This window comes from Pelecanus crispus, chromosome 1 (assembly GCF_030463565.1).
Source record: "Pelecanus crispus isolate bPelCri1 chromosome 1, bPelCri1.pri, whole genome shotgun sequence".
Taxonomy (NCBI): domain Eukaryota; kingdom Metazoa; phylum Chordata; class Aves; order Pelecaniformes; family Pelecanidae; genus Pelecanus; species Pelecanus crispus.
In genome coordinates this window covers 137,038,935-137,054,803 of record NC_134643.1, presented here as the reverse complement: position 1 = coordinate 137,054,803, position 15,869 = coordinate 137,038,935, and the positions used below count along the sequence as shown (strand labels likewise).

General features: G+C 38.4%; 1 protein-coding gene across 1 annotated transcript; it reads left to right on the top strand.

Annotated features, from left to right (window-relative positions):
- Positions 1-330: 330 nt before the first annotated feature.
- Positions 331-14,575, top strand: EIF2S3 (eukaryotic translation initiation factor 2 subunit gamma). Its single transcript, XM_075709365.1, has 12 exons — positions 331-405; positions 2,732-2,795; positions 3,299-3,426; positions 3,549-3,670; positions 5,114-5,208; positions 6,465-6,623; positions 7,880-8,014; positions 8,958-9,052; positions 9,976-10,120; positions 10,548-10,717; positions 11,708-11,880; positions 14,130-14,575. Exons 1-12 carry the CDS (start codon positions 337-339, stop codon positions 14,191-14,193), a joined length of 1,419 nt encoding a protein of 472 aa, XP_075565480.1. The 5' UTR covers positions 331-336; the 3' UTR covers positions 14,194-14,575.
- The last annotated feature ends 1,294 nt before the right edge of the window (positions 14,576-15,869 follow it).

The window sequence follows — 15,869 nt, the reverse complement described above, 5'->3', positions numbered from 1 at the left end:
TCCCGCCGCCGCGGCCCCGCCCCGCGCACGCGCAACGCGCCCGCGCCTCCGGCGGCGCCGGCGCACGCGGCGCGGCCCCTGCGGCGGGCCGGGTTGCATCACCCGGCGCGAGGGAGACGTGGGTCCTTCTCGGGGCTGCCCGGCGGCGCGCCTGAGCCGCTCCCGCACGGCGGCGGGGCTGGCGCCGGCCCCGCACCGGCCAGCGCGGCGGGTCCCCGGGCCGGGCGTCCGCCCCCCGACCGGCGGGTGCCGGGCTGCGAGCCGGCGGCGCCGCCGCCGAGCGGAGCCGGGGGTCAGGCGGCCGCGCGGGGCTGCCCGCTTCCTCTTCGGGCCAAGATGGCGGGGGACGAGGCGGGAGTGACTCTGGGGCAGCCGCACCTCAGCCGGCAGGACCTCGCCACCTTGGTGAGACCTGCCCGGGGGGCGCCCAGGGGACGGGGCGAGGCAGCCGCGGGCCGGGGCGCCGAGCAGCGGCGGATGCGGGCGCCGGGGGAGCGTGGCGGGGCCGGGCGGGGCGTTGCGGGGTGGGGGCAGCGCCGGGAGGCCGAGGGGATCCGCGCCTCCCGCCAGGCCCCGCCGCGGCCGGTGGGGTGTGAGGAGGCGCGGACGGCAGCGGTGCTTCGGGGGCCCGAGTTGCAGCACGCCGGGGCCGAGGGAAGGGGTAGCTGGGAGGAGGCGCGGGGCAGAGCGGCGGCGCTGGGAGCAGGTTTGGCTGGTCGCGGCGGCTGTGGGCTGGCTTGGATGAGGCCCTGCGCTTGCCGGTGAGGGGGGCCCGAAGCTCGGCGGGTTGGCGTCCCGGCTTTGCGAGTGAGGCCTTTGTGTGACAACGGTGGAGACGGGCAGTTTTCTCCTTGTAAGGCTGTCCTGCTTTAGTGGTGTTAAAAACTCTTTCCTCTTCGAAGTAGAGTCATAAATTGGCGTTCTGTTCCCGAGCGGGCTAGACGGATTGGTTGCCAGCCCTGTCTTGGTTGATCTACCAAGGAAATTCGCTTCACTACCAAGGAAATCAGTTGCAGTGGTCTCTTGCTGTGCTAGTCTTGCCTGTTAAATGTCTCGCCTGGGCTGTCTCACTTATTACACGTATATGCAGACAAAACCAGGCGAAAAATCTTATTGCTGCGTCCCTGGTTTTCAGTAAACTAGAAGAGCTTGTTTGTCTTTACAGTAATAACGTTTGATATTCTTGGGGTTTGAGCACAAGAATTCTTTTTGTGTTATAGCTAAGCGTGTTGATGTTGGTTAGTGAAGCATATTAGTTATTTCAGAAAGTTTCTTTACTTCCTTTCATTGTCGACCATGGCATTTGCCAGTTGGAAAGAGCACAGATAGGCCTAGCTGGGAGGTCAGTAGGAATTACTTTAAGGCCTATTCTGTACTTTTTCAGTTGGCCCTTGAATGCTTATAGTTGACTGGAGATTATAGCTGAACTTAGCCTTACACCAGTCTTGAGGGAAAAATTGCATGCGTGCATAATTGTGTGCAGCAGGAACAATGCTTTTGATGACAGGATTTGCATCATGCTTACGTGCTTGTCACCCTACTAGGTGGTGCCATCTGCAGGTCGTGTTCCCATCGTCCACTTCAGTGCGTGTGGTCATTTTAAGTTAGATACACAAGTATAAATTGAATTGCCTGTGTTAAGTGGACGAAACTTGTTTTGTATTGAGAATGAACATTTTATTCATGTAATATTTGTGAATATGATGAGTGAGTTTACATTTTTACACAGATGTGTCTATTTGATTGTTATGCACAGAACCTGCATGTAACAGTGTAAACAATGCATGATTTAATGTCAGTTAATGTGTGTGTTATTTGTATCTTAGCAAAATATTTATATCCTGTCCTGCAGTGAGGACTCTTGGCATTGTGAATCTTTGCTTGAACTGAGCAGCTTTTCCATATGATTTCAGTGCAGGACGGAAATTAACTGGAAACAGTTTCAAAAATAGTACAGAGGAATGTTTTAGTGGATTTCAACATTGTCCAATATTTGGACAAACAGCTTTAAATAAACCAAAGCAACTCTTTCAGAGTTCTCTTTTTAACTATACAGGATGTTTTTGTAAGTGCTTTGATTTGCCAGGTGCTACCAGTAGGTTCATGCAACAGCCTATTTAGGACAGCAGAACTTTCATCTGGTACCTAAAGTGGAAATAGCAGTATTTGAGGAAGAAGGAGCCATTTAAAGAAAACAAAATTAAATCCACAATGCTAATGAAATCTCTGGACCTACTGACTCCAAAGTGTTAGTTGTAGTTATGTATTGACTGTAATGGAACCTTTATACCAATTAAGCAACTGTTTATTGACAAACCTTTGTTTTCAAAACATAAGTGCAGTTCACCGTGTAGCCCATGGAAAGTTAATTTGAATTTGCCTGTTATGGGTAATTTAAGTTTGGGGGTAGAAGAGGGGTTTTTTTTGTGTGTCAGAGCTTCTTTTGAGTGTTCTTGGGGTTTTTACTTCCATCTATCTTTAAAACTTTGCAGCCTATACCAATTTACAGTCAGTGTTTTGATTTGCAATCTATGCTTATTTATAATTAGGATTTTGTTCACTTGTCCTATTTCACATACTTAAAAGACTGGAATGCATGTCTAGAATTATTTTAATGAGCTTGGTTGGATTTGCTGACTAGAACTACCGGATAATTTTTAAGAAAATAAATATAGTATTCTCTAAACATTTAGATACAAGAAGAATAAATTCTAAAATGTCTCTCATACAGGATGTTACCAAGTTGACACCTCTTTCACCAGAAGTCATCAGCAGACAAGCAACAATTAATATAGGTAAAACCCAACTTCTAAAAAAGAGGGGGGCATTCATGTGACTCTTTCTGGTGCTCATGCAGTAGCATATGGTACCTGTGTGACAACATTTTTAAGAAATTCTTGCTAAAACAGATGGTAATATAGATACAGTGTTTTTATAATAAATTTTATCAAGATGCAGGGAGAGACTTGTGAAACCCTTTTACCTTGAAAAGCACCAATTTTACTTCAAGAACACTGTTGAACGAAGTGGGGAATAGTTGCTGAAGCAAAGTTTATCTTACCTTAAAATTAAGCATTGAAATGACTTTCTTGAAAATGCAAAGATCTGCCCATTGGGAGCTCAATTTAGGATCTTGTTTGTTGAAACAAAAATGATTGTGAAACCTGTACATGCTTCTGATGGGAGCTCTGGACTTACTGGCTACAGGGAGTTTGGGGTAATTATGTGTTGATCGTAATGGAACGTTACACAGAATTAAACAGTGGTTTATTGACAAACATTTGCTTTTAAAACATAGGTACAATTGGTCATGTAGCCCATGGAAAGTCAACAGTAGTCAAAGCTATATCTGGAGTTCATACTGTCAGATTTAAAAATGAACTGGAGAGAAATATCACAATCAAGCTGGGTTATGCTAATGCAAAGGTGAGTCATTACTATAAATCTAGCAAATATGTTGCTTATATATGTCAGGGTGGATGTAAGCTTATAAGTAACTAACCCTTCATGAATTTAACTTTTTCTCAATTTTTAAAAATTACTTACAGATTTACAAGCTGGATGACCCAAGCTGTTCCCGGCCAGAGTGTTACCGATCCTGTGGAAGTAGCACCCCGGATGAGTTCCCTACAGATATTCCTGGCACCAAAGGGAACTTTAAACTAGTCAGGTAACTGCTGTAAAATGAATGGTATAAATTGTGTTTACTTTATGTGGACTTCCTTTTACCTAACTGAAAATAGTCAGGATTGAGCTGCAAGCTGAATGAATTGTTTCAGCATACCACATGTTCTTAGATTCTGGACACCCCTGATCTTAGGCATCATCTAAACTGCCTTGTTTTTATTAGTCGTGATGCACAGTCCGTGGTAGAGCACCACTGTGTCTTCTGTCATTGGGTATTTGCGGGAGTCTGAAGTGAAATGATTTTTTTTTTTTTCTGCTATTAATACAAGTACATTTTAAAGCCACTAGAATGAGAACTAATGTGGACCATACAAATGCATGTTTAAAGTTCCTTTTTGGAAAGTGATCTTTGTTAAACTTTTTCTTCCTAGAGGCAGAAAAGTTTTCAAAGTTCTTTAAAATGAATCTATGAAAACCTGATACTTAATATGAGATCAGGCCAGGTGTCCTTTGTTTACTTCATTTCTAAGAAAGCATAACATGGTCATGATGCAAGCATAGTAACTACAACAGTTGTTACATGGGCCTTTGCAATGATGGCTCAAATGAGAGTAGTCACAAAGACTGTTGGACAGTAAGATTCCTAGTTCATGCTTATGTGTAAAATGCATGTACTGTTTTAATCATGTATTTCCTTCCTTTCCTCAGATTCCCAGTAGAGCGCTTGTTCTAACAGTAACTTCTGTTAGTTCTTTGCTAGTTCACGATTGAGTCTGACAGTCGTGCAGCCATTGTTAAACTATTGGTTAAAAGCTTTGGATTCTTTATCTTACTGTTTATTTGCTTATAGTAGATTTTTAACGTTGTCAGTGAAGCAGCAAATTAGTCCCTTTCTTTTTGGTGGCATGCTACCAGGAAACAATTTTTGTTTACTGGATAGGTTCAGGCAAGAATGTAGTGAATCGACTGCTATGGTCTGCACAGTAAAATCATAAGGTTGGAACTAGGAGCTGTAATGTTGTCTCCGTAGATAAATCTCTGAAGTGAAATGCAATTATTATAGTGTAATTAAAGACGCATAATTTTCTAAAATTGGAGGATGGGAGACGTCTTTTAAGAGAGATAAGAGCAATCCTGTGGTTTGTTGATTTTGGTTTTGTTTTTCTTTTTTTAATTCTGGTGCATTTAAATCTAGTCTAATTTACAAGTAAACTTGTGAAATATTAAAGCAGTGCCTAGTATGGATATATGGTATTGAATCTTAAAACTCAGAAAAACTATTCAGTAGCTGTTCAGTAGTCTTTGTGTTCTTACAAAAATACTTTTAAGGTATTAATTCTCAGCATCTGGCTTGAAATGTTTATTTTATCTATCTATTGTAAGGATGCTTTTAACTTTCATATCTGCCTAGCCACTCACATAAATCCGTCAGAGAAACTGTTGATAACTGGCTTTTGGATTTCTTTTTAACCTTCTTCTACAACAGGCATGTCTCTTTTGTGGATTGTCCTGGCCATGATATTTTGATGGCTACTATGTTGAATGGTGCAGCAGTAATGGATGCAGCTTTACTGTTGATAGGTAATGATTGCTACGCGAAAGCAGAGCTCTTTTTTTTTTTTTTTTCTTTTTTTTTAATATCATGAAGCAACTTTATGTACGTTTTAAAATTTAGTGTGGTGGGGCAGGCGATTAAAACAAGTGAATGTTTTTGAGATGTGTTTAAGAAAATTAAGTGATGCTACAACAAAAAATGTACCCTAACAAGGTGCGTTTTTTTTAAACATAGCTATACATACTCATTAGTCTGGTAGCTGGCCCAACTGATAGAAGATTAGGTGGCTAAGATGAAACCTTGTAGTGGTATAGTACTGTAGAATTTATGTAATTTTATGGAATGATCGCTACAGGTGTATTTTGAGTTTCTCTGAAGCTTCAGTTTGCTTTAAATACATAGCCTTAGCCATGCAGGAGAGTCTACAAACATCAATACAAACAGCAAAAACTCAGATGAATACGGACAAAATCAAGGCACAGGAGGTTTATATCAATTCATGCAATTTCTATTCTGATTTGCAGACAACGAGCAATGAGTAAACCTTATTTTTATATGTCTGGAGAACCATGTAGTGCTCTACAGTGATAAATAGCAATTATGTTACCTGGATAGGGCATGTCAACAAACAAGAACAACAGCTTCAGATATTGTAGTTTAAATTGCCTGAGATAGCTGATAAGTTGTCATTCCTCCTGCCTGTTCATCTCCAGAAAGTGTGATAGACCAGACTTCAAGATTAACCACCATAACGGCTCATCAGGCCAAAGTTGGCTTCGTGGCTGGCTGAAATCCAAACCATGCTGATAACTGCCCTATTCACATACTTTATATATTAATTGTGTGTTGTACAGTTTGGGGATCTTGGCATTTTTATGGCTTTGGCAACAAGAAAACACCAAAGAATTTTAAGATACGTCTTGAAAGGTGAATTGTCTATTTTGCTACAGTCAGCACTGAGGAGATGTCTAGAGACCTAGAGGATGGAATAAGTCAAGTAGACACAAGTTAGCTGTCAGTATCTTTGGAAACTTTAAATGTTTCTACTGGGAGCAAGTAGAATGGGGAACTCTGGCAACCTCTCATCTGTCATATTGTGTGGGTGGTAAAGCCAGCAATTCTGGAGAAGAGTAGGTGTTTATTAACTTGGATGCTTCACATGTAGCTTACTGAGAGCTGACCATCTTTTTTTGTAAAGATACAATGGAAAGTAGACATCCTGACTGTAGGAGTTTTGTCTATCTTTATAGTTTCTATATTGCAGTCACTTTTCTTCTTTCAGCTGGTAATGAGTCATGCCCTCAACCCCAGACCTCAGAACATCTAGCTGCTATAGAAATCATGAAACTGAAACACATTTTGATTCTACAGAATAAGATTGATTTGGTGAAGGAGAGCCAGGCTAAAGAACAGTATGAACAGATTCTTGCATTTGTACAAGGTAAGTTTTCAACAGCAGAAATCCAGTTAATGGTGGAAATTTTTCTGTGTTGGGACACGGACATAGTGGTTTTCTATATGTTTATAGAAAAGCTTCCCCTGCTTAGATGATGATGTTGTATGTAGTCTGTTAATCTGAAAAATAGACCATTGGAGTTGTGCTTCTTATCTGTGTCAGACTGCTTACGTACTATAATGTTATGGCTGTTGGTCAGAGCTCTTGATGTAAAACTAATAACACTAGCTCTTGTCTAGTAGCTTTCACTGAATTTGTGGTTTCTTCTTGGTATTGTTTCTTTGCTAGAGGTTGTTCTTTTACTGCAGTGTGGGAGATAATGAAGCAGTCAGTACTTGTTAGGAGCACCTTGTAGGCATAAATGCGTTAGTTACTTTTATTTAATCACAAAAGATTGGTCTTTCATCTCTCTCTAAGTCCTGTTCAGGCAGTGTTCTCCTTCTCTGTCCATAAAGTTCTGTTCAACTTCATGAGTTTCATCTTTCCCAGGAGCTTCCACTGTTTTCCCTGCTTATCTGCTTTAGCTGGGGTATGCGAAGAGCTGCAGAGCTACATTGTCACCATCAAAAGTAGCCAATGGGTCTCTCTTTTAGTTCAGAATTGTTGCCTTGCATAAGCTGTTCATAACAGCTATGTGTGAGTGGCTTGATGTGTAAATTTGGAGTTTGTGAGAACTGGAGTTATCACAAGAAACATAGGTATAATTAAAGCTAATAATATTTAACAGGCCTTCATAACTAAATGCATCCTTCCATAAATTAAGATTTTTCTAAAATATGTATTTCTATTCCAAAACTTAGAAAACATAGATCTTTAAATTGATAGGAATTTTAGTTTGTCAGAATGAAATCTGACTGTAAAATTAATACTGATGTGTCAAATGGTGAGATACCTGATCTCTCTGAGGAAATTATCTTAAGAATATTCCCAATCCCAACGTAGGAAGTGAATTCTCCCTTAGAGCAGAAGATTGTCTTGCGCAACGTTCAGTGAGCAACTGTAAATCTCTTCAGTACACAGTTATCCAGAGGCAACACAGTGTTTCAGAATGCCTCAAAAAATAGGTCTGGCTGGTTTGAGCTAAAATGTTGAAGGAAAGGGTAAATACTCTGATACTTACTGCTTTGGGAAATACACATAAAATGTGCCTTGAAATTCATCAGTGTTTTTAACAGTGATGGAACACGTGGTCATGTTGCTGTAAATACTAAGGCTTGATGTTTAATTTGATTTTGGTTTAGGTACAGTTGCAGAAGGAGCTCCAATAATTCCAATCTCAGCACAGTTGAAGTACAACATTGAGGTAGTTTGTGAGTATATAGTGAAGAAAATCCCAGTCCCTTTGCGAGACTTCACATCTGAACCAAGGCTTATTGGTATGTAAATGCTTACATCTGGGCTTTTGTGGCTAACCATTTACTACATGTACCTACACTTGGAATAGCATGTTGCTGAATGCTCTAAAAAGAGGTAGGTTTAAAAGGAGCATTTAGTGTGCTCTTATTTCGAAACTTGCATATTTTCTGAGAGCTGTGTGGTTTGTTCGTAGTTAACTGCTATAGTTAAATCTATTTGAGGTAGTTGCTCGTTTTGGTGTATAGTTCTATGTGTATGATAGCCCTAAAATGCAATAAAGATGGGAAATTTATCTCTGTCTTAAACATTCCTTCAGTTGCTATGAATTTAAATTTGATTTTAAAAAGTAATGACGAACTGCTGAATTTGAAAATTAAATTATTTTCATGAAAATCTTATAGGTAGCCTGGTTAGATTTTCTGTGTTAGTCTCCTGTCTCCTGGATATAATTGTCAAAGTCTCAGTTCTTGTCCAGCATGTTATGAAATTCGGTTCCACTACGATGAATCCATTTGTTTGCCCTTTTTTCCAAATAAAACATGGGAGACCTACAAAACATCTTCAGAATGCATAAAAATTGACTACATTAAAACAAGGTATCGGTATTCACAACTGACATTGTGAATATTGAAGGGGTTTTGTAATATAATTGATCATTGCTTTCTTTTTCAGATACTGATCTTTAACTTAATTTCTGCTATGCAGAAACAGTTTTAGAAAAACATTTGTGTATACAAGCAGCTTAAATGGTTTTGAGAACAAAATCAACTCTATACTTAAAAATTCGGAATAAAATGTTCATCATATTTTAGTGTTTTTCCCGAATTACGTTTTTGTAATATTTATAAATACACGTATACCTTCATAAGAATAGGGAAGTAGGCAAAGCTGCTAAAGACAGACACTAATTCTTTAAAAACCTGATCTTAAATTATAAACCTGGCTATGATCTATTCTTTTCAGTAATCAGATCTTTTGATGTCAACAAACCTGGCTGTGAAGTTGATGACCTTAAGGGAGGTGTAGCTGGTGGCAGTATTCTAAAGGGTGTTTTAAAGGTAACCTTTTCCCTCTTGTCTGGCGATTTGTAATGATAATAATGAGTAGAGTTTTTGCACGCTTAGTACAAAATGAATCTATATAATTGATTTTTTTTTTTTTTTTAAACTAGAATACGGTCAGATAGCACTTATCCTTTCTGTCTGTGCCTCATTTTTACTTTCCTGTTCTAAAATACCAGAACAAGAAATGCTGATCTTTGTTTTTTTAAATATATTTTTGTTAAGACTGTAGTTTTAACTTTTGGTAATAATGATACTGATTTCATTGCTTACAAATTGAGGGAGCGGGTTTTTTTCTGTCCTACCACTTTTACCTGCTAAATTATTGGGGAGAAGAGGGGAGCAAAAGAAGTGTGTGTGGGTTCCCACAGGTCCCCACTTCCCCATTTAAGTATTCTGTATATTTTGATTTTTTTTTTTTTGCTTGTGGGATACTGTCAATAGATGGAAACTTTAAAAGTTGCTCTGCTAGACTGGAAAGCAAACTACATCTTTGAACATTTATACAACTTGTATTTTCTTTGTCCTGTGGTTTATTGATGCTGATCAGTTACACCAATCAAATTAACTCCATTTTTCTTGGTGCTGTAACATTTCTAAATGAAATGTAATTTTAAAACATTAAACTAAAATTTAAATGCTGGAATTATTGCTGATAAAGATCCTTTGCTAAAGCAGTTTTACAAATTGTATTGAAAAGAAAGTTAATTGTTACATTGGCTGTAAGATACAGAGCTTTCAGTATTGTTCAATTTGCAGTAGACAGTGCAACAGAAGTCCTAGAAGTTCTACAGTAGCCCAGAACCAAAGACTTGTATAAATAGTAGATCTTGGGATAAGTAGGTCTTATCTGTGACTAGTGTTTAGCTTTATGTTCCTGTGAAACAACCATTTAATCACTTTTTCACTTCTGTAATTAGGTGGGTCAGGAAATTGAGGTCCGGCCTGGTATTGTGTCCAAGGACAGTGAAGGAAAGCTCATGTGCAAGCCAATCTTTTCCAAAATTGTGTCACTCTTTGCTGAACACAATGATCTACAATATGCTGCTCCAGGGGGTCTTATAGGTAAGAATATTCTTTTATGAAAAGATTTATTTCTTCATGCTTATTGAAAACACTTGGTGTCATTCAACAATAAATTTCATTGTAGTAAACAAAAAGGCTATGAGCAATTTCAAATAATTCATATATGTAGAGAGAGACAACATGGGTGTGAAAAGTGGATATTTAAATAATTTTCCGGAAGGACACTGGCCAATGCAGATCAGCTTGTGTTGTTAATGGTACCGGCTTTTTAACAGTAGAATATTTCTTCATCTGTTTAGACAGAGCTCACAGTCTTGCTGACATTCTGAAAGTGCTGTCCAGGTAATAGGGAATTCCCAGTACCTTCTCAGTTTGTTGTTTTTAGATCTCCTTCAAATATTTTAATATGTAAAATGTGATAAATACCTTTCAGTTATTCCTTGTGACTTTCCTTGTTGTGTTGTAGGTGTTGGAACTAAGATTGATCCAACTTTGTGTCGGGCTGACCGAATGGTAGGCCAAGTTCTTGGTGCAGTTGGAGCACTGCCAGAAATATTTACAGAGCTAGAAATTTCCTATTTCTTGCTGAGACGACTATTAGGTGTGCGCACTGAAGGAGACAAGAAAGCTGCGAAGGTCTGTACCCCTTTTTTGTTTTTCCCAATTTCTCTTCTTGTGCTAAGTTTTATTAATATATACTTTTTTCCATCTTCTGTTGTAATTTTGTCTCCCTGTTCATATATGCTTGCCACTAAACTTACCTGCTTATTTAATATTGTAGAAGAATGCTTTTCAGAGGAGTAGGAATTCATATCAGAGTAGTTTAAAGTAGCATAAAGTATTTATGTGTCCTGAGGTTAGGTATTCTTCTAAACATACTGGTAGTTGTTTTCCTTTGCTATCAGCCTATTCATTTATGCAATAATTAGTTTTATACACGTTCTGATCTACTTCCTCCTTACCTGCTTTTTGTAGATTCTCTCTGAAGGACTTTGTAAAGCTAAGTGTTTTTGAAACACTGTAGTTGAAAAGAAACTGAACTTGATGCACAGCGCAGTCTCATGTTCTGTGGTCCATTTTACACAAATAAAACTAAAAGATCTTAGTTTTCCATGTTAGCATTAAAATCTATAAACTGCTTCATGCAACAGTAAGTTAAGTGTTTCAGTGCTCTCTTTGTCCTGTGAAATGAATTATTTTTTGAGAAAACATTTTGATGTATGTAGGCATAAGGGAAATGAGAATATCCACATTATTTAGAAGAATGGTATAACATTCCAGTTTGTAGCAATATCTGAGACTGTTTACGCTTTTAATACAGTATGTGTAATCTTCAGTATGTTTTGTAGAAAATACAGAGAAATTCCAAGAAAGTACATCATACCGAGAGCCTGCAGTACTACATGCACAACATATTTACATATTTGTCCTTTCACGTGTAAACTTTATCCACTGACACTGTTGTGCATGGTTTGTGTGCGGGCATATTTATAGTTTTTACATTCCTCAGCTATATCTTTTTTTTTTGTGGCAGGTAGGTAACAGAAGATAGTCAATATTGTCAGTGGCATGTTTTTTTTAAAATACTAAAGCTTATGTTTCAGAGCTTTCTATGTCTGTCTTCAGGTGCAAAAATTATCAAAGAATGAAGTTTTAATGGTAAACATAGGATCCTTATCTACTGGAGGGAGAGTCAGTGCAGTAAAGGCTGATTTGGGGAAGATTGTGCTAACTAACCCAGTGTGCACAGAAGTGGGAGAAAAAATTGCCCTGAGTCGAAGAGTTGAGAAACACTGGCGGTAAGTTGGTGCTAAATTGGTAGGGTACCTGGTTGTTACGTTGTTAGCAAAAAAATACATGGATCTGATTTTGTTCTGGAATAGGTAAGTGTATGTTTTAAAAATTCCTCTGGATTCTCCTAACACCATTGACACCATTGTTGTAGGATGCTTCATTTCATTACTAGCCTCTTTTTTTAAAGCAGCATTATAATTGGGTAGATACCTATTAGTTAACAGACAAGGAAACATCTGAGGTTCATGGTTTGTTGCCAGAACTGCCATGCTGTAAATTGAGCTAACAGTACACAACCTTGGCAGAGTGTTTTGGAAATTCTAGTAGTGTTAAGCCAAAGCCTGCCTTTATACGCACCTAAGTCAATGGTGTTCTACCTGTGGAGCTGTTTGTGATTTCTAGTGCAACCTTGAAGTAATAGCAGGGGAATGGAGGAGGGACGCTCTAAGGTTCAAATATTTTAGGTACTGTGAGCAGAGAGGAAAGAAAAAAGTATCAACTGGATTGGCCCATTCAGATTACAAATATAAAATGTCTGACTGCACAGAAGCATCTGGAAGCTGAAAATGAGCAGAATTGGTTGATGATTCATTTTAATCTTAGTGCCATACTTCTCTAGATGATTATGCGTTCTGTACCTATTGTGTTCCATAAGACTACATGAATATCGTAAGAACATAAGGGTAATTAGATTCATTGACCCTGCACAGCTCTTGTAGTATAAGGGAACATAGCCATTTTTACAAGAAGTCGCTACTGTATGAAAAAGAACTAAGCTTTAAATATCCATGGATGCATGTTTCTTTTTCAGATCAACAAGAAAGCATAGATGGGAATTTAGTGCTTGCTGTCTCAGAGCTAGGTGACAAATTAGGGAAGAGATTATTCCCTAAAAAAAAAAACCCAAGGAAAAAAGATAACATGTCTTGAATGGGGAAAAAAAAGACAGGACACAAATTAAGTCAGGGAAGGCAGAAGAGGAGAAACTACTTGTATTGGAAATTATGCTTTTTTTTGAGCTATAGACTGACAGCCTGTGCAAATTTTAATGTGAGTTTTGTTGCTTCTGTAAACTACTTCCCACTTAAAAAACATGACCAAATTTTGCCAAAAAGCCCACTTGTCTCTGGATTATGGGGTGGGCAAGTAGTGGCAGCCTGCTATAAAGATTCTGTTATTAAAAAGTTGCCTTCTATGCTGTGTTAAAAGGACAAAAGAGACAACGTAAGAAAACCAAAAGTTGAGAAAAGGGGAAGTAGGCAAACTGGGAAGAGCAGCTTAATAAAATCCAGTTGGAGTAAAGACAGTGTACGGTTGGTACTGTGGAAAGGAACTTCTAGCCTGAAGCAATGGAGTAGTGAAAAGATGGAATAAAGTGAGAAAGCAAGAGCTGAAAAGGAGGTATAAAATAGGAAGTAAATATATAGAGGCATAGAGGTTAAACAGCAAATGGCCAAGCAAACAGGATACAGTAGCGATTCCAAGGAACAATGATTTCAAAGGTGGACTAGTTATAACCTATGGATATGGTCCTAAAAAGTGGCAAGTGCTGGGCTAATATACTTCAGTTCCTTTTTTGGTGTCCATAGACAGGGTCTACTGCTTAGCAAACTAAATTGAGATGCACATGTGGTTTCTGTGTATCTCCTTGCCAGAAATTGGAAATCTTTTAAAGACAGTTATATTAATAACATGGACTGCCTGATTGTGGAAATGGACATAATCTTAATTGTTTTTTAAAAGCGTATTTTTCTGAAGCAACAGTAGCCTATAAAAGGGGCCTTCATTTTACTGAATATAAACACTAGAACGTACCCAGCAGTTGAGTTACCTTTATAGGTTACATGTTCATTGAGAGTTACAGCTCTGTTTATAATCTTACTGCCATCTTGTCTGAATTTTCACATTTTTGTTTCTATTTGAAAGTAATGCAGCACTTCAGGCACAGGGGAAAGAGAGCAAGCTGTGAATAGATTTAGAGTCAACCAGTACAACATAAGTTACAAAATTTTCAGATTTTTGGTTTACTGTTCAAAGGTACATCCTTAGCTGATTACAAACATACATCATCCTTTTTTATTCCGTGTTTCCACTAGCCGGTCTTAGATCTTGTAGGATATTTTGGGTGAGAGGCAAGTGGAGAAAATTCTAAATGTGAGAATGGAAGGCATAAGCATGACAGAAGGATATTGATTTTATCCTGGATATTTCTGACTACTATTAAGAGTAATATAAGCTATTTTTCTTTTTGCAGTTTAATTGGTTGGGGTCAAATCAGAAGAGGAGTGACAATCAAGCCAACTGTTGATGATGACTGAAGAACAAAAAGTGCTTCATTTTTAAAGATGAAGTGCCTATTTCTATTTTGGAGGGGGTATATTTTGACAGTGGAATTGAAAGCTGTGCAAACACGATCTTTAAGTTGTATGACTGTCCTTGTACATTTTAATGAATTTTTACCCTCTTACTAAAATACTAGTCACTATCACCATTAAAAGTGTAAAAGAATTGGCGTAGAAGTGGGTTTAATTATCCACATTTTAGTAGAAATTAATTGTACATGTCTCACGGCATGTCTAATTTATGTTATTTTGTGTTTCAGATATATCTGTTTAATATCAGTCAAGCCAGCCCCAGTGTAACACACAAACCATAAATCTGGTATTGAAATAAAATACTGCTTATTTTCATTAATTCATATGATTTTTCTGAGTAACAAAAGACTGCAGTGATTGTTCAACCAGTACAAGAATTAAAAGCAAAAAACCAAACTCTTCTTGAAAACTAGTACCCTTTCTGCACAACATCTTGTTTAGACAGCTGTTGCAACAAAAACTTTCTTCGTTAGTATGTATGGTTCTGACTTTAGGATTCTAGCTGTATTACACTTTGTAATTAGGATGGCAATGATGACTGACTTAAATTTGTCACTTCCAATATTACAAGGAGTTTTGGTTAAAGCCCTGAAGAAAAACTACAAGTAAACTGGATCTGAACTGGCAGTACTGGTTTTGACCTTATTTTAGAATGGATTTATGCAAAGAATGTGATTAATTTGAAATGTAGCTGCTTGTCATCATGGAACTCTGTGTGGGTGACCTGAGAGCTCTTTACACTGTAGGAGTAAACTGTTTATTTCAAAGTTATATTGAGCAAATGTAGCTATGATCTTGAACTATAAAATATCTGGAAAAGGCTGTAGAAGGGAATTATTGGGGGGCGGGCATTCAGAATGAGATGAGGAAAAAGGTGTAAAACCACTTTTGCTTAGCTAGCCTGAATCACACTCCTTAGGAGATAATATAATGTAATAAACTTGCTGTAGGGTGCTAATACTTCCATCCATATAGGTTTAACTTCTTCGTTTGTACTAATGTATATAGTTCTAGGTATTTTATATACTAGACTATTTAGCAAGTCATGCTGCTTTCCATTTTTTTTATTCAAAGTACTGTGTTCATTTTGAAAGCCTTGTTTCAGTTGTATTTAATATTTTCAAGGGCATTCTAGAGGTAAATAACATTTCATTCATCAAAATGGACTTTGAAGCAACTTGAGTTTTGTTCCCAATTGTGCACTGTATTTTCTGTTGCCTTATTCCATCTACATTCTTGTACTTGGTTTCTCCATTTGTAAAGTACTTCTACCTCGCACAGTGTTGAGACTAAATACATTAATTTTGTATAGTGCTTCTCCTTTTTAAAAGAGAGTCAGCTATAGGTCTTCCTGATTCACCTAGTACTTGACCAATATACAATCTTAAATGTGTCTGTTTCAAAGACTGCATCTTCCATGCTTTGGAAGCTCATTTCTGTAACTCTTGATTTCTAGGAACTTGGATAAACTTACGTCTTACCTAGTTTGGGAGCATGAGGGTGAGCACAAAAGAGAAAGTAAGCTACCACAGGGTGCTGGGATGACACCAGTGCCAGGGTGAAATCTAGTCCAAAGAGTTCTTTGTAAATGCACTGAATGTATGGATCTAATGATACAG